Raw genomic sequence first — 19,688 nt, forward strand, 5'->3', positions numbered from 1 at the left:
AAAGACTGCTTCCCCTGAGGACATTTAAAGCCGTATTGAACCCTTATGATTTATTATTTTAATGCAGTCAAGCTGCATGCTAATAAATATGAGGCACTTGTTTCCCATTGTTAAAGTTCAACTCCAGGAGTTAAAAACCCTTTCAGTGGGGTTTCCCAACACCTCAAAGGTAAATGTTCATTATGTCTAGGGATGACAGAATTAGGAGAAATACTTTCCTTATTCTATACTCCAGCAGGGTCCTTCCAAAGGTACAGCCAGTCATTCAGACCACTTTCACACCACACCGCCCATTGCGTCGGCGGTAAAACGCCCTGCTAGCGGCCGCTAGAACACTGGCAAATGGCCGCTGCAGCAGTGCTTTGTGTGCGATTGCGGCCCTTTGCCAGCATTCTAGCGGCCGCTAGCAGGGCGGTTTAAACCCCCACTAGCGGCCGAAAAAGGGTTAATGCAACGGTGCTTTGCGTGCGATTTTAACCCTTTTTCGGCCGCTAGCGGGGATAAAAACCGCCCCTGCTAGCGGCCGCTAGAACGCTGGCAAAGGGCCACTGCAGCGGTGCTTTGTGTGCGATTGCGGTCCTTTGCCAGCGTTCTAGCGGCCGCTAGCAGGGCGGTTTTAACCCCCACTAGCGACCGAAAAAGGGTTAATGCAGCGGTGCTTTGTGTGCGATTTTAACCCTTTTTCGGCGGCCAGCGGGGGTTAAATCAGCCCTGCTAGCGGCCGCTAGAACGCTGGCAAAGCGCCGCTGCATCGGTGCTTTGTGTGCGATTGTAACCCCTTTTCGGCCGCTAGTGGGGGTTAAAACAGCCCCGCTAGCAGCCGCATACCGCAAACAAAACGACGGCAAAGCGCCAACCCACCAACACCCGCACTGATTATGTCCCTATTGTGGTTATGTCTGCAGGTCTTTCTCTTGCCTTTCTCATCCTTCACATGGCCAGTTAGGTCTGCCCAGTTTGTAAAAATTTGGATGGCAATCTGGTTCCATGCCCTCCTCTTGCTCGCTTGCAGTTTGTAGCACTGATCTCTAGTATCATACAGACAGGGGTGCTCCTTCACCATTCTTATGAAGCTCTCCTGATCTAGGAGACATACTGTCTCATCCAGTTCTCCTTCCATATTGCTGGTCTCCATGTGAGCTAAAAATGGTGATCTGTGCACTTCCTGTGTATTTTTTATGTCCTTTATGTCATTTCCTTATGTAAATTATGTAAATTATATTTTCTCTTGAGCAGATACAGCGACAAAACGTCCATGTCGCGCTAAATGCTTGAATCGAGCGTTTCCATTAGTTTCTATGGGAATAAAAATACCCAAATCAGCCCGATTCAACAAAAAAGGAACTTGTTTGAGCTTCAGGCGTAGGGCTTCAGGCGACTGTGAACCATCTCCATTGAGAATAATGGATTTTTTCCCCTCCAGCGTTTTGAAGCTTCAGGCTTCAAGCTACAAAACGCTCAGGTGTGAATGGGGTCTTAGAGTAGTGTCAGACCACTGGAGATCCAGGCTCCTGCTTTGTTTGAGAGAGATGTGGTCTGACTTTATGTTCTGTTAGTACCGGGTATTTTGTGAATGGTGGTGGGGGTGGGGAGGGGCATGTGCAGCACTTAACAGTGTAAAAAAAAAAAAAAGAGTTAAAAAAATGCCCCATATGTATTATTACTGTAGGTGCAACCTTTGGGTTTTAAAGGTTACGCATCAGGCTAGATGTATGGGACGTATGGGAACAGGAGCTAAATGCCTGTCAATTATCTAATTTTTATGAAAAACCTTCAACCAACTTAAAGGGGTTGTAAAAGTTCATGTTTTTTCACCTTAATGCATTCTATGTATATATATAGTTGAATATATGTAGAAGGAAAAACATGCATAAATTGCAACATTACTTTCTAAATTCTTGTTCTGGGGTGCTGATTCTTATTGAAGCAAGGAACAGGAAAAAAGTACCTAGCGTCTACATCTTTAAAACAAGTCAGCAATGGGTTATTTCTTTCTTGATTCTTTCTGGAACGGCTTTTGCGAGTACATTTTTCCTTTAAAGGCATAGTACATTGATGACATTCAATCTCACTAACAAGTGGCCATTCTAAATTGCCAATATTTGAAGTTTTGTTGGCAAAGTAATACATGATTTGTTAATTGCTTCACAATTTGTCATTCAGAAAGACATTAAAAGCTTGCTGATGTAGTCTGTCCCTAGAGGCGTCCATTGAATTAAGAAGGTTGTCTGACAGATGGATAAACCTCAACTAGCAATCAGGCTTTTAATAGGAAATTTTTTTGTCCCTGATCCTCGCACTCGCCATTTTTTTAATAGCCAATTGTTACTTTAAAAATGCAGCAGTCTATTAAATGAGAAGAGAGAACACAGGGCTGACCTGGGAGGAGCCAAATTGTTCTGTGCATCGATGCACGTTATGAAACGTAAGAGCATATTCTCATACTAAGGGGGAGTAGTGGAAATCCTACGACTTTTAAGCTGTGCAGCCAGAAGTGCTGAGACCAAGAGGTCACAGAGAGTCCCAGCCCCAGTACTGCGCTCTCACAGCAGGTAGGGGGCCTACTAAAAAGTGAGAAGACACATAGATCTGCAAGTTTGCATGCATGCATTATTGTATCTTGCAATTTCAGAGTGTTTGAATTTAAAAGTCTTTAGTTCTGCTTTTAACAATGTTTATGAAGTGTGTGGTCTTGTAGTCAGCACAATACAGTCAAATTGATCAACACTTAACTGAGTAAAGAATAGTCACCTTTCAATGAAAGTACAAATAGCTTAGTGAATCAAGTGAATAGCCAATCACAAGCAGGAAAAATAAAAAATGAAGTTGCTTTGTAAACTGAACATTATCTGTTTCTTGAGTAACTCAACTCTAGCAAATGTATGTCAATAAAGAACAGTTATATAGCTGTTGCTTGAGTTAAAACATGTATTCTCTTTAGACTTAATTTGTAACTGTATTTATTAAATACAATATAAGTAATTTTCAGCTTTGATTATTTTTTATTATGGGTATGACATCATCTTCTTGATCACTGCTATATAAAGTTTGCTAAAAACTATGTAAAAGATAGGTTGGGTGTTGTTTTTTTTTATGCTTGAGTTTTACTATGATTCGTCCATGATGATAAAATCAATCTTGTAAAAATAGAAATAAGCACTATTTATTGACCACCACTATTGACTTACATTGTGCCTGTACAAAGTTTCAAAGTATATATTGTGCCAGTGAAGATATATTCACATATTGTTGTCTTGACATTCCATAATGGTATCATGGTAGTCATGTTTCCCACTTAGCATAATGGGCATTTCAATTCTAGGTGAGGAAAGGTATAGCAGAGCTATGAAAAAACACATTTTAAACATTCTGTCTTCTATTTTGGACAACATTTATGGAAAGAAAGTTCCAGCAAGCACTAGATATCTTGCAGCTGCCCCCTCAAACACTGACCCTTCCCTATTATGACCATTATTTGCTGAACAGTATGGAAACAAAAGTAGTTGTGAACATACATTGTTATAGACACTTTTTAATAAAGTTATAACAAAGCAGACACCATAACTGTTTTTTCTTAGTTTCAAAAATTATCTTTCTTACCTTTTTACAAGGATGAAAATGTCAGTCATGTAACCATGCATCTTTTCTTACCATCATTGGGGGTGGAGTTACAGGACACTGTGCAGATATGCAGTGCGCCTATATTCCATACTCTGTTTAGCCGGAGCCAAGATGCAAGCTGTACTTGAGCAGGGGCATGTTCAAAATGCATGCTGTTATTGGGAGGGGATGTGTGCCAGAGGCAAGCAATTTTTCAAACTTTTTTTGGGGGGAAAAAAACAGTTTCATGCTTTTAAATAAAACAAAACAGTAAAGTTAGCTACATTTTTTTGCATAATGTGAAAGATATAAAATGAAAACGTGAAACAGTCAATATATATATGAAAAAAATTAGTCCAAGAATCGCACACAAATGAGTGAGGATGAAATATGGAAAAAGCGGGACCAAATGCTACAAAGTCCACTAATCCAGGCTCTTAGAACTCTCACCTTAAGATGAAATAAGCAAGCAGATCAAATATAGCCCCAGAAACTTCTCCTTTGATTCACTGTATTAAGCCACTAAGGAAATGCAGGTGAAGGATGTGATAAAAACTTCCGCCACTAGAGGGCCAATCCCAGCATATAGGTATTGCACTGTAGATATTAACATCTATTCCGTAGTGTATGGCTCGAAAAAACAAAGGGGAGAGGGGGAAGGGGAGAGAGAGAGGGGACTCCAATAGTGTAGTAGTTTAAATAAGCAGATGTATTTATTAAAAAATAACCAAGACTCTCACATTTCAAAAAAATATAAAACACAGAGAGAGGAAGATGGTGGTCTGGCGTCTTCCGCCAGTCTTACTCTACTTCCGGTTTGTCCTACGGCCACTCCCTACGCGTTACGTCAAACCACGTGACTTCTTCATGGGGATGATGATAGGCCGTTTAAGATATCAATATATATTGATATCTTAAAAAAGGTAAGCAGGATGTAAACATATGTAGACCGGAAATAGTAACTCGGCCATCTTGCTCCTCACATATAGTAGAGCGGAAGTGCACATCACCGCCATCTTGGAAAAGAAAAATGACCCGAACGGAAAATAAAATAGAAATACTTACACTTAGAGATAAAATATGTAAACAATACGCAAAATAGAAATACTATAATTGGAAAAAGACTACAAATAGCTGGCATGTCTTCCATGAAATAAGATGGAAAAAATACACAATAAAAAACGCCAGTTTAAATGATAAGAAAAAAGTTAATATAAATGACATAATATAAAATATACGCATAATTTAGGAAATGGCTGAAGAAATGCTAAAAATTATAGCATATCAACCAATATAACTAATCAATATTGTAAAAACTAACAACAACATCTGCCCAAAAAATGCTAAAAAAATGTTTTAAAATTAATATAAAGGATAAAATGGAATAAAAATGAAAAATTCAATAATCAATAAAAATTGACTATTTAAATTATCATCCTCAAAGCAGATAAGTAAGATGACATACCGGAAATAAAGTAGGACTTTACATCAAAATATATCCTACCACAATATTTCCCACAGTGGGATAAAATCTATTAAACATAAAAATGGAATAACTCATAATATTAAAAATTACTTAAAAAACAGTTGAGATCAAAATCAACATTTAGACCATCAGGATAAAAAGATCTCATGGTAAAAATCCATCTAGATTCCTTCTGACTAATAGTTCTGATTTTGTGGCTACCCCTCCATGATGGGTTAAATCTTTCGATACCCCAAAATTGTAGGTGGGAGGGGTCCCTATTATGCACCTGGTCAAAATGTCTAGAGACACTATGTTTTGGAAAGCCCTTTAAAATGTTCTGTATATGCTCTTTAAGTCTAACTTTCAGCGCTCTTTTTGTTCTTCCAATATATTGTAACTTGCAACTGCATTGTAAACAATATACCACGCCTTCCGTATGGCATCCTATAAAATCTCGTATCATATGTGTTTCTCCAGTGGTGGTACTAATAAAATCAGTTCTTTTATTCTGAAATTTTTTAGCGTGTCGACATGTAAAGCAATTTTTACAAGGATAAAAACCCTTCCCCGTAAAAAAGGTAAAATCTCTCTTAGGAGGTGGTTCAACCACAAATTTGGCAATGATATCTCTCAGCGTAGGGGCCCTTTTATAAATAACATTCGGTTTTTCGGGCAAAATTTTGCCCAAATCCCTATCTTTTTTGAGAACATGCCAATGTCGACTCAACAACCTGGAGATCTCTTTGTGTTGTACATTATAATCCAGTATAATGGAAGGAACTTCATAATTAAATTTATTTTTGTCTTTGTTGTTATTTTCAAGCATCATATGCCTATCCATACATTTAACTTGTTCAATTTCTCTTTTTAATTGAGAATCATCATAACCCTTTTCTTTGAATCTGGTCGCAATTAAATCTGCCTGTTTTAAATAATCCTCAGTTTTAGTACAATTTCTTCTAATTCGAACCAGTTGTCCTTTGGGTATGTTATATAACCATGGCTTAAAGTGGCAACTATTAATGGAAATATAGCTATTGGCATCGACACTTTTAAAATGCGTTTTGGTAGTAATTGTGTTCTTATCCAGGGAAATATTTAGATCTAGAAAATCAATACTTTTTTCATCTATTTTTCATTCTAGATGGATGTTTTTTTCATTAACATTCAAATTGGTAAGATATTTTTCCAATGCTTCAAAGCTACCATTCCATACTATAATGATATCATCGATATATCTTTTGTAAAGAGTTAACTCTGCAGGTGTATTTTTGTATATCGCCCCTTCTTCCCAATGAGCCATAAAGGCATTCGCGACACTTGGCGCAAATTTAGCGCCCATAGCTATCCCAATAGCTTGTCTATAGTAAGTTTGGTTATGCCAGAAAAAGTTGTGCTTTAAGCAAAAATCAAGGCACTTTATCAGGAACTTCCTTTGTTGACATCCCAATGTGATGAAAGTTCTCAAAAGCCATTTGATAGCAGAGCATGCTTCGTGATGTGCCACAATTGTGTATAAGGAAGAGACATCTGCGGTAGCAAGCAATGTTCTTCCTTCTAGAACTGTTACTGTTTCTAATAATTGTAGTGTATGCTTCGTGTCTTTTAGATACGCATTGGTTTTCTGTATGGCTGGTTGGATGAAAAAGTCTAAATATTCTCCCAATCTCGATGTGAGAGATTCGATGCTATTAACAATAGGTCTGCCAGGTGGATTATTTCTATTTTTGTGAATCTTTGGAATCGTATAGATAATGGGTATTCTACACGATTCAGGGATAAGGTACTTGCTTTCTTTCTTATTTAGAATCGCTTTCTTATTCCCTAAATGTATTAATTGTTCCAATTCTTTCTTATACTTCATGGTAGGATTACCCAAAAGTTTGATATATGTATTGCCGTCTTGTAATTGTCGATCAAGTTCATCCAAATATGCTTTTTTTGGATTGTACAACGACAGCACATCCCTTATCGGCCGGCCGAATAACAATATCTTTTCTTTGCGTTAATGTTTTAATACTCTTTCTGATATAGCCAATACTTTTTTAGTTTTCATAGCTTGCAGATCATCCAACACCAGTTTTTTAAAAACTTCAATATGTTGGTTGCTGGTCAGTTGCGGGTTAAATACTGAATTGTTTCGTAATGTACTGAATTGTATAGGATTAGGTTCATTCAATGTCCTAGAACTGGATTTAATAGGATTGTTCATAATGTACTTTTTAATATTAATTTTTCTAATATATTTTTGGATGCCTATATACGTGTCAAACTTATTCAAATTTTTGACAGGAGCATACTTCAGACCCTTATCTAGGACAGCTAACTCTTCAGGGGAAATGGGAGTATCGCTCAAATTGACAACACCTTCTCCAATCACTCTCTTTTGCACTTGGATTCTCTTTCCCGCTCTGCAACCTCTCTTCTTTCGGGTCTGTTTCGTATTCTGTCGTTCTCTATCCTTCTTGCGGGGGAGTGATATGGTTCCTGTGGTGGTCTTCTTCCGGGCGATTCCCTCCTCCAATGTATCTCCTGAGGTCTTCTCGGGGAGTAGTCTCTTCTGTCTCGATCTAAAAAATGATTTTGTGTGTCTCGTGGATATTGATGGTAGGGATGTTCGTAATAATTCTGTTCCGGATAATTTCGAATGGGTTCATATCGATTGGACGTCGGTATGGGACTTCTATCCCTCCTTCCTTGAGATCTTTTTATCCTGATGGTCTAAATGTTGATTTTGATCTCAACTGTTTTTTAAGTAATTTTTAATATTATGAGTTATTAAATTTTTATGTTTAATAGATTTTATCCCACTGTGGGAAATATTGTGGTAGGATATATTTTGATGTAAAGTCCTACTTTATTTCCGGTATGTCATCTTACTTATCTGCTTTGAGGATGATAATTTAAATAGTCAATTTTTATTGATTATTGAATTTTTCATTTTTATTCCATTTTATCCTTTATATTAATTTTAAAACATTTTTTTAGCATTTTTTGGGCAGATGTTGTTGTTAGTTTTTACAATATTGATTAGTTATATTGGTTGATATGCTATAATTTTTAGCATTTCTTCAGCCATTTCCTAAATTATGCGTATATTTTATATTATGTCATTTATATTAACTTTTTTCTTATCATTTAAACTGGCGTTTTTTATTGTGTCTTTTTTCCATCTTATTTCATGGAAGACATGCCAGCTATTTGTAGTCTTTTTCCAATTATAGTATTTCTATTTTGCGTATTGTTTACATATTTTATCTCTAAGTGTAAGTATTTCTATTTTATTTTCCGTTCGGGTCATTTTTCTTTTCCAAGATGGCGGTGATGTGCACTTCCGCTCTACTATATGTGAGGAGCAAGATGGCCGAGTTATTATTTCCGGTCCACAGATGGCGGTGATGTGCACTTCTGCTTTACTATATGTGATGAGCAAGATGGCCGAGTTACTATTTCCGGTCTACATATGTTTACATCCTGCTTACCTTTTCCAAAATGGCCGATCGGGCACTTCCGGTTCCGGTTTTCGCGATATATATTGATATCTTAAACGGCCTATCATCATCCCCATGAAGAACTCACGTGGTATGACGTAATGCGTAGGGAGTGGCCGTAGGACAAACCGGAAGTAGAGTAAGACTGGTGGAAGACGCCAGACCACCATCTTCCTCTCCTTGTGTTTTATATTTTTTTGAAATGTGAGAGTCTTGGTTATTTTTTAATAAATACATCTGCTTATTTAAACTACTACACTATTGGAGTCCCCTCTCTCTCTCCCCTTCCCCCTCTCCCCTTTGTTTTTTTGAGCCATACACTACGGAATAGATGTTAATATCTACAGTGCAATACCTATATGCTGGGATTGGCCCTCTAGTGGCGGAAGTTTTTATCACATCCTTCACCTGCATTTCCTTAGTGGCTTAATACAGTGAATCAAAGGAGAAGTTTCTGGGGCTATATTTGATCTGCTTGCTTATTTCATCTTAAGGTGAGAGTTCTGAGCCTGGATTAGTGGACTTTGTAGCATTTGGTCCCGCTTTTTCCATATTTCATCCTCACTCATTTGTGTGCGATTCTTGGACTCATTTTTTTCATATATATATTGACTGTTTCACGTTTTCATTTTACATTTTTTTATATATTTATATTTATATATATATATATATATATATATATATATATATATTTGTATTTTTATAAGAGTGGCACGATTTGCGCAGGACTCTTTGTTTTATTCATTTCACTTGATAGTTTGTGTTCACTATTTTGTCCCGCTGCATTTTTTGCACTATTAATTAGCACTTGCACTTTTTATCACTTTATGGTTTACATGCTATTTATCTTTTTTGCATATTTTCTATTTATTTGTTGAACACATATTTAGATTTTTATTCACTTTAGTCACTTTATTACCTAGTGGCGCGAGGGCTCATTTTTTATAATGTGAAAGATGATGTTACACTGAGTAAATGGATACCTAACATGTCACGCTTCAAAATTGCACATGCTCGTGGAATGGCGCCAAACTTCAGCACTTAAAAATTCCCATAGGCGACGCTTTAACCACTTAAGGACCGAGCCTCTTTTTGAGATTAAGTTAAAAACTGTTTTTTTTGCTTGAAAATTACTTAGAACTCCCAAACATTATACATTTTTTTTTCTAACACCCTTACTTTTTGTCACACCGTATTTGCGCAGCAGTCTTACAAGAGCACTTTTTGGGGAAAAAATACACTGTTTTTAATTAAAAAATAAGACAACAGTAAAGTTAGCCCATTTTTTTTTTTTTCCCAAAATAGTTTATTGTGGTTTTGAAATATAACAAACAGAGCATACATAAGCAAAAAGATAAACATCAATTTATCATCTCAGAGACATACAATGCAAATACATAGTCAATGTAATACCTAAGCCTAGAGATTTGGTGAGGAAGCATACCTGGAACAATTATTGTTTATAAAAGGGGAGAGAACAAATAATTGAGCAATATAAGTGGGGTAATGAATTACATGGGGTCCACTACTGTCTATCATGTTGCTTAGAAGACTAGGACATAAGAGTAGTGGGCGTAATAGTGATGGATATGAATACCCCAAACAGCAGTAGCTACTAAAACCCATTACAGGTCAAAAAGGATAAAATGTAAACCTAGAAACGTGCATCAAGTCTCTGGTAACAGCATCCACCCCATATGGGAACTAACTGTGGATGAGAGTAACACACCCGGTAGAACAACCGAGGAGTTTGTGTGGAGACTTGATGGAAAACAGTGTAACTGAACAAACCATTTTTGTTTTTAAAAGAAAGATTTAAAGGATAACAAAAGTTAGAGCCCAACCGAATAGAGAACATAGAGGGGGGGGATGGGGAGGAATGAATGGGGAGGAAAAGTGAAGTAAAGTTGACTAGAGCAAAAAATACCAAGATCATGTAAGCATCCCAATTTTTATTTAGGACGATGAAGAGGGTGGTAGGTGAGTATCGGTATAAGTAGGGGATAGCTTGAAATGTATCCAACATGCCCAGGTGTGAGTGAATCGGGAGTGTGTGTCATGAGCTTGATGTATAAGTCTTTCCATTTCTTCAGTATGATTGATTTGTCTAAACCAATCAGTCAAGGTAGGAATCTTGGCGGTTTTTCAATGTCTGGGGATGCACATCGTGGCGGCATTTATCATGTGTAAGGCAAGAGACTTCTTATAGCTGCTCTGTGGGATCTGCGTGTGATGAAGGAGATATTGGGCTGGTGAATAGTTCGGAGTGTATGTTGTGATCTTTACTACATTGTCATGGACTGCTCTCCAGAACGGTTGAAGTACTGGGCAGTCCCACCAAATATGTAAAAAGGAACCAATATCAGAGTCACATCTCCAACAAGTCGAGGGGATGTCTGGAAATAATCTATGTATTTTTTCAGGAGTGCGATACCATCTAGAGTATATCTTATATCGGTTCTCTTGTGCCGATACGTTTAAAGTACCCTTATGTGTATGTTCATATGTTCGCAGCCAATCTTCAGTGGTCAAGGGAGTTAACAGGTCATTATCCCATTGCAGTTTAACAGTATCCTGTGCTTTGGTGTCCGAGTGAAGTAAAGCAGTGATGGTGGAAATCAAGTGCTTTTGGGGTTCGGAGCTGTTGCATAAAGTTTCAAAGGGGGTAAGCTCCCTATTCCAGAGTGTCAGTGGTTGTGAAGTAAGGAAGTGCCTGATTTGGAGATATTTAAAAAATGGTAAATGAAGTTCTGGAAATTTAGAAACCATATGGGGGAATGAGAGAATCTCCCCGCGTTCAATGAACTGAGATGTTCTGTAAGTCCCTGTCTGGTGAGGAGGTCTATGTTCTGAGATACCGGGGGGAAAATCCGGGTTAGAGGATAAAGGAGTCATAGGCCCTAGTAGTCCGTCAACGCAGAGAGTGGCACTCGTACGGTGTAGAGCCTGTATAGTTGGGCCTATAAAGGGGTGAGTCCGGATCGGCATGGGGAGTGCTGATTTAGCTATCCATGGGAGATTGGTCAGAGGAAGTGGAATCATGTCTTGTTCTAGGTGGATCCAAGCTTTATTGTGGTGATGAACATGCCAATCCACAATTCTAGTGAGCAGACAAGCGTGATAATAGTTGTGTATATCTGGTATACCCAGGCCACCATCATGTTTGGGGAGAATTAGTTTGGCCCAGCTTAGCCTTGGGGCACGGTATCCCCAGATAAATTGTCTGCACATATGTTTATATGCACGGAAAAAAAGTTTGGGAAGAAGTATAGGGATTGTTTGTAGGAGGTATAATAGTCTAGGAAGGATATTCATTTTGAGGATTGCAATCCTTCCAAACCATGAAAATGGGCAGCCCATTTTTTTTATAGTGTGAAAGATAATGTTGCGCCAAGTGAATTGATACCCAGTATGTCACTCTTCAAAATTACACCCACTTGTGGAATGGTGACAAACTTTAACCCTTAAAAATCTCCATAGGTGACGTTGAAAAAATTCTGCAGGTTGCATGTTTTGAGTTACAGAAGAGGTCTAGGGCAAGAATTACTGTTCTTGCTCTACCAATCTCGGCGATACCACACGTGTTGTTTGAACACCGTTTTGATATTCGGGTGCTACTGACGTATGCATTTGCTTCTGCACATGAGCTTGGCGGGACGGGGTGTGCGTTTAAAAAATCTTTTTTTCTTATTTATTTTACCTTTTATTTATTATTTTTACACTATTCTTTTAAAAATTGTGCCAGTTTTATTCCTATTACAGGTCAAAAATACCTCAGATTTACACAAAAATGCAATAAAGAAAGTTTAAAAAAATGTAATTTGAAAAAAAAATGGCCCTTTAAGAGCTATGGGTGGAAGTGACGTTTTGACATCGCTTCTGCCCTGAAATGGTATCTTCCCCTCACTCATCTCCATACTCAGGAAGGAGAAGGATCCGTTCGCCTCCGATCAGAGAGCGGCGGAAGGGGGGTCCCCTCCCGCCGCCGATAAATGTGATCTGGTGGCGAATCCACCAAAGAGACCACTATTATCAGAAACTGGACCGCCCGCCGCAGAAGAGAATACCAGGATTATGGCAGCTAGCTGCTGCCATAACAAAGATATCTCTCTTCAAATTTAGGACATATATCGGCGTGCAGTGGTCCAGAAGTGGTTACTTTTTTTTACCGGTTACATGTTTTGAGTTACAGAGGAGGTCCAAAGCTAGAAATATTGCTCTTATGCTAATGTTCATGGTGCTACCTCACATGTGTGATTTAAACACCGTTTACATATGTGGGTGCGACTTACGTATGCGTTTGCACACGGGGACAGGGGCACTTTAAATTTTTTGTATTGTTAATTTTACTTTTATTTTTCTAGTTTGACACTTTTTTTTTACTTTTTTTATCACTTTTATTCCTATTACAAGGAATTTAAACATCCCTTGTAATAGAAATACGCATGGCAGGTCCTCTTTACATCAAAGATATTGGGTCCATAAGTTCCCACATCTCACCTCTAGTCTGGGAAGAAAAAAAACAAAAATATCTCAGCTTCTCAGCCAAGATGGTGGCATTTTTTCGAATACAGAGGCCGGGCGTAACATTTCGCCTGGCCTCTGAACAATCATAGAGACTCTGGGGACCATCTGGTCTGCTGGAAATCTCTATGTCAGCATCCGGATCCCTTCTCCGCTTTGCCGATGGCAGCAGCGAGCCCAGAGATGCATCAGAGGGTGGCGGGAGGGGGGATGTTCCCTCTCACCACCCGTAAGAATTATCAAGAAACTGAACAGCCGATATGATCATGCTTACGACTTAGAGAATCGCTGGATGAAAAAGAAGATATCTGAATGATATCTGTAACTGCAGGCATCATTCAGATATCACTGCACAAATCAAGGACATTTTTGGCTGGGAATATGCTACAGAAGACAATATAAAACTGGGAGCATATTACACAAGGCTAGTCGAGATCAATGCTATTACCCTAAGCAATGTTCCCCCTACAAACTGCTGAAATCTGAGGGATGCACATCATATATTAAAAAGCCACAGTTTGGACACCAGGGTCCTGTGGAATGCTATCTAAAGCAAACACAGTGTAGCTACTTTACAGTTAATTGCTGATTTTGCTGGACTAGTTTGAAACAGAGTAGCACTACCTGAATTTTTGGAATAAGTTAATAAGCCAACTTGGATACAGATTGTTTCAATAAATCACACATGACTATGTTTACTAAAGAAGATAATATATCTAATTACCATTATCCATACTAACTTTAGCAATTCATTAGCAGACAGAACTGTGGTGTATGTGTGCGCCTTGTATATGTAGTTATCTGGGGCAACGTTGCTCACATTTTTAAATCTAACCAGTGGTGTTTTTTTTATATATATTGTAATGTTCTTAAAATAGTTTGGTCTAAATTAAATTGTATTTTTTACAATTTAATATAATAGTTTTTGTACACTTTAATAATACTGTGAAAACCAGTTGATTTATTTACATAAGATTCACAAACCTTTAGACAGGACAGAATTCACAGATTTTTCCAAGTAAATCTTGGCTGAAAAGCACTGATAAATAGACATATTACTAATTACTAGGCTTGTGCAATTTGTTTCGTAACGAATCAAAATTCGGCCGAATTTTGCATCTTTCAGACATTCGGATGCATCCGAATGTCCGAATAAAAAAATAATGAATTGCAATAAATACGAAAGAAATTATAGCGGATATAACGAAGGAATTCACCGTGATTCGTTAATTCTTTAACGATCTAATGAAACAAAAGGTCAGCTCAAAGTAAATCTTATAGTCCAAGCAGCTGATTCATTTTGTGCCGGAGGTTGGATTACTGGCAAAGTGCATTCCTGAGAACTGAGTGAGAAGGGTGTTGTATTGTATTTGAGCCGAGGAGAAGAGACGTTGTCATTGTGTGTGTTAAAAGATTCAAAAAACAAACGACTTTCCAAACTACAAATCATTATCACAAATGTATATACATACATAAATATCGAATTTCAACGAATATGAACAAAATTATTGCGCATATAACGAATGAATTCAACAGGATTCAAGACTCAGTATAACGAATATCAACACTCTACAAATAATAACGAATTATCCGAAAATTTATTAACGTAACATAATGAATATAACAGAACGAAATTATGTATTTTACGAATGACAACAAACCGAAACTAAACAAAAATTTCCGTTGTGCGCAAGTCTAATAATTACCTTTCCAGTGAATAGCGTGTCTGCACTTTGCTTTCCTTATTATCTTAGGCAGCCAAAGAATCTTTAGCATCGTAAACACTTCTGGGCATATCAGATGCCTGGTCTCCTCCTGCATGATGTGGTTACTCTCACCAGCCATTTGGTCACCACAGAACACAATATGGCTATTTTTTAGCCAGTTACTAGAGTCATTGTACTTGTACATTTGCTGCAATTTTCGCTGAATACGTGACTGCTGGCCCAAACCTACACATGGTAGTAATGAGAAATATTTCAGTGTTCCCACAATATGAATATAGCCTTGGGTGAGTTTAGCCCTTAAAGCAAATGTACAGTGCTTTAACTTTTCTTCAGTTATATTGAGAACATAATATACACGTTTTGAAAATGATTTTTTACTTCTATAGTTAGTTACATATGAAATATTGTATATGAGACAGAAGAGGGACAGGCACTTTTCTCTCCCTTTTAACAGCACTGAAACATACTGGGTTTTCATCATATAGGAGCCTTTAGCATGAGCTGTTATTTTAACTTTCTCTTTAACAGTGCTATGCTCTGCATAGAAAGCATTATGAAACTACAATGTATTAAATGTTTCATTTAATGTAAAATATTTTTTTTTAACAAATAATGAAAGTAATTCTTGTAAATTTCAAAAACATGATCCAAACCATTCTAATTTAAAATTGCTTAAAGTATATTTCCACTTTTTCAGCCAAATTGGGATAACACCTACTTTATCCACTTCAATACTGGGCACTTTCAACCCCTTCCTGCCCAGGCCAATTTACAACTTTCAGCGCCGTCGCACTTTGAATGACAACTGAGCATGTTATGCAATGCTGTACCCCAACAAACTTTTTATAATTTTTTGAGACAGATAGAGCTTTCTTTTGATGGTATTATAACTTTTTATAATTTTTTGAGACAGATGGAGCTTTTTTTGATGGTATTTATTCACCACTGAGTTTTTATTTTTTGCTAAACAAAACCAAGACTGAAATTTTTGAAAAATGTTAAATTTTTTTATAAATTAGTAATTTTTCCTCTTCACTGATGTACACAAAAGGCTGCACTGACAGAAGCTGCCAGGCTGCACTGATGGGCACTGATGAGGCTGCACTGATAAGGTGGCACTGATGGGCACTGAGGATTAGGCACTGTTATGCAGCACTGATGGGCACTGATAGGGGCATTGATAGGTGGCACTGATGGGCAGCCTTTATGGGCACTTATGGACGGTACTGATGGGCAGCACTGACAGGCATCACTGATGGACTCTGACAGGCAGCACTGATGGGCATTGATTGGCATTACTGATGGGCATTGATTGGCATCACTGGTGGGCATAGGTGGGCATTGCTAGTGGACAAAGGTAGGCATCAATGGTAGGTACAGGTGGGCATGGCTGATGGGACTGCACTGATAATCAATGCATTGATTATCAGTGCAGACCCCCCTGTCAGGAGAGCCACCGTTTGGGTCTCCTCTGCTAACACACTGTTACCATGAGTAGAAGAATTCCCGTAACCGGCACTTCCTATATATACTGTAATCAGCTGTGATTGGACCACATTTGAGGCCGCCTTTCGCTCACTTGGTAAAGAGCCTACATCATAGGCTCTTTACCGTGATCAGAGATGCTGTGTCCGAGCAACACACCGCACCGCCGATCGCCTGGATGTCATATGACATCCAGTTAGAACAATGGAGCCCCCGTTTGGCCTATAGCAAATGTGTTAAATTTGTTGCATGTCCCCATTCACGTAGCATAACTTAAAGTGACTAAAGCTATAATGTAAATTGCAACTAAAACTAGGAGAGTAAATACAGCAACAATGTTTTTCTTTTATTCTCTTGTGACACTTAGCCCTCTTTAACAGCTCCCATTCTCTGATGGCAAGCAGGCCTACTGCCACTTCATTTCCCCCAGGTCTTCGTACACAATGCTAGAGTTTCTGGCCAAACAACACAAAGTAAAAGTAACAAAAAGGGGTACATATAGTATTGAGACTGGTAAGCACACAGATGGAGGAGAGCACCTGTGTGATCCAGTAAATAGGCCAGAGCTGGCACTGGGCAAGTGTAACCCAGAAGACAGTTCTGAGCTCTGGGTGAGCAGAAGGTATGCATAATCCCGTAACCAGTGCAAAATTAGGGCTTCCAGCAATCCAAGAAAAGTAGTTAGTAGTCTAAACAAGGGTCAGCGATGTAGAATCCAAAGCAAGTAGTCAGGTCAGGAACTAGCAGGAGTACAGGTAGGGAGCTAGGAAGCAGGAATGCTTTGGGCTTGTTATGCTCATATACAGTGCAAAAGCAACATGGCAGATCAGGAGGGAGGTGACACGGCAACATGGGCTGATCATTATCTAGTAGCTGGTTTGCTCTCAGAAAGGGTACTCCCCTGCTCCCCAATCAGGTCAGGGTGGCATGTCTAGCCTGGAGGACAGAGTTGCCACTAGTTCCACAGGAGGAACTAGTGGTGGCCACGAGAAAAGAGGGAAGGTGATCACATACATCTTGCCTAACATGTTTATTATCTACTATATTTACCACTAATTTTATAAATATAGTTATAGGGCCAAACAAATAGAACAAGTGCAACACTTCCCCTTAGCCAGCCATAGATGGTGCAATTTTCCACAGGTTGCAGGAAAGAAAATCACTTTATTACCCCATACCCCAATAAGGTTGAATAATAACAGAGTGAGTGTGGGTGCATGTCCACCATTGTCCTTGTACCTCTATATTGTGTCTCATTAAGATACTCCTCTATTATATATTATTTATTTAGGGTACCCATATAGTGCCATCAATTTACGCAGTACTCCACACATACATTGCACACTCACATTGGTCCCTACCCTCAAGGAGCCCGCAATCCAAGGTCCTCAACACACATTCATATACTAGGGCCAATTTTGGACAGAAGCCAATTAAACTACCAGCATGTCTTTGGAGTGTTGATGGGGGAATTGCCTCCTGTGGAGCTATTATGTCCTTCCAACAGGGGCGGCCATCCCTGCCAGGAAAACACACAGTGAATATTGCTAGCGCCTATAGCAATTCACAATAATTGCATAAAAAATCTGGTAGGCTGTCCGAGCCTGCCCATATATGGTTCAAATAATGGCTGGTCCCTATTCAACTGGCTGAGATTTGAACCATCTATGGCCAACTGTCAATGGCCAGCTTTAGGGTGTACTATTGTGAAATCTGACTTTCATACTGCTCTTATAGATATTTTTCTTAATTTTGTGCAGAGGAGGTGGGACACAAAAATTAAGAGATCAATAAATATTTTGTTTGCCCTAGTGACTGTCTCCCTTAGCACCTTAGTAACAGATCTAATGCATGTAACTAAATAGAAAGGTGGTCTTCGGCTCATTGTTTGCTATAGCCTTGAAGTAATATTGTACTCCTTGGGTATAAGGCGGAGTAGTGAACGCATACAGTATTTTGTGTGTGTGTGTGTGTGTGTCTGTGTATTGTGAGCCACTGGCAGGATTGTTGACAATGTATATGTGTTACCTAGGTTTCTCACCTACATATGGAGAGGGACACTAGGTTTGTGTTTGACATGGAGAAGACAATCATTTTAGGTTTTGTGTCCAGGGACACAGAGGCTTTGTAGAGCTTTGGGTGGGATAATGCCTCCATTACTAGGTCCATATCCTGTTACCCAAACCTCATTACATGGTTTCAGCTGTCCACAGGCCTTTATATGTGGCCTGACTGATTCTCAAGGCTGTCTTTCTTATACTCTCTCTGCCGTGAGAGCCTGCTGCTGGGTCAAAAGACTAACTGCTGAATGAATGCTAAAAAGGTTCAAGAGCTGCCTTATCGTTATGGGGAACCCATTGGGGGCACCCTGTTAGTCAGCACCTACAGTAAGTTCAGTTAGGGGCTTAGATGACTATATGTTTTGATTGTTTTTATACAATGGACTTGCTGTTCAAAGTCCTCCTCTATTGAAACTCTGCTGCATTAATGAATACAATTGCAGGACAAACCTTCTTGACTGTTCCTTGGTGTCCCCGTCTTGTGTTTTATCACTGCTATCACCAGTTGTCTGTCCCCCATAATATATATGTATTTAGCATATATACAAAGTATATTAAATTTTATGTATTTTCATCAGCTGCCTTAGATAGAATTATTAATTAAAAATCTTATGAATAAACAGATTTGTTTATGATTTAGCTGACTACATTAGATGCCTCAGTAAACATTTACCACTGTGCAACTACAATATATACACTCATTACATGTTTTAAAACAACCATGTATTTCAGTTTTAAAGATGTGCACTTGCAGGTGCTAATAAATATTTTATAGCGTAGTTGAATTTTAGTGCAATTTAAGGAAGTCATCATTGTGCTAGCATAATGAATACAGGTTGATGCAAGTAAAAAATTGCTGTCTAAACTACAGTGTTGTTTTATTATACACATATACAAGTCAGGAAAAAAAGAGAGACTGTCTAGCAAAATACTATCTAACAAATATAATTTAATTCTTCGACAGCGCAACATAGAGAGCAAATGGGAGGGAGGCAGTGGACTTTATCTGGACTTCCAAAAGACAATTGATACCACACAGGAATATTAACAAATATGGCTTTGAGGGAAATATACTGAAATGGATAGAAAACTTTCTTGGCGGAAGAAGTCCGAAGGTCAGTATGAATATTGTGACTGTGGGTCACAAATGCTGAGTGTTCTTGTGAAAAAAACTGTTTTTAAATGATAGTTGCATTTTTAAAACAACTCCTAAGATTTAGTCCAACTCTTCTCTGTAGCAAATGTATGAATAGAACCATGTACCATAAACTTCAATGAAGTTTGATGCATGTACAAAGCTAGCTGCGAAGAATATTGGCTATCCTAGACAGAA

At 38.4% G+C, this 19,688-nt stretch overlaps 1 protein-coding gene across 5 annotated transcripts in view; it reads left to right on the top strand.

The window, feature by feature from the left end:
- DLGAP2 (DLG associated protein 2) overlaps positions 1–19,688 on the top strand; it is a 1,292,461-nt gene that overhangs the window by 829,039 nt on the left and 443,734 nt on the right. For 2 of the 5 annotated variants that reach the window (XM_077487766.1, XM_077487765.1), the window contains exon 3: positions 19,320–19,470. The exons of the other annotated variants lie outside the window; for them this stretch is intronic. In XM_077487766.1, the coding sequence (XP_077343892.1) occupies positions 19,434–19,470 (37 nt within the window). In that variant the 5' untranslated portion in view covers positions 19,320–19,433. The remainder of the gene's footprint in view (positions 1–19,319; positions 19,471–19,688) is intronic. 5 annotated transcript variants of the gene reach the window in all.

The sequence above is a fragment of the Lithobates pipiens genome, unplaced genomic scaffold, assembly GCF_037356315.1.
Source record: "Lithobates pipiens isolate NorthernLeopardFrog02 unplaced genomic scaffold, aLitPip1_a1.2 Scaffold_18, whole genome shotgun sequence".
Taxonomy (NCBI): Eukaryota; Metazoa; Chordata; class Amphibia; order Anura; family Ranidae; genus Lithobates; species Lithobates pipiens.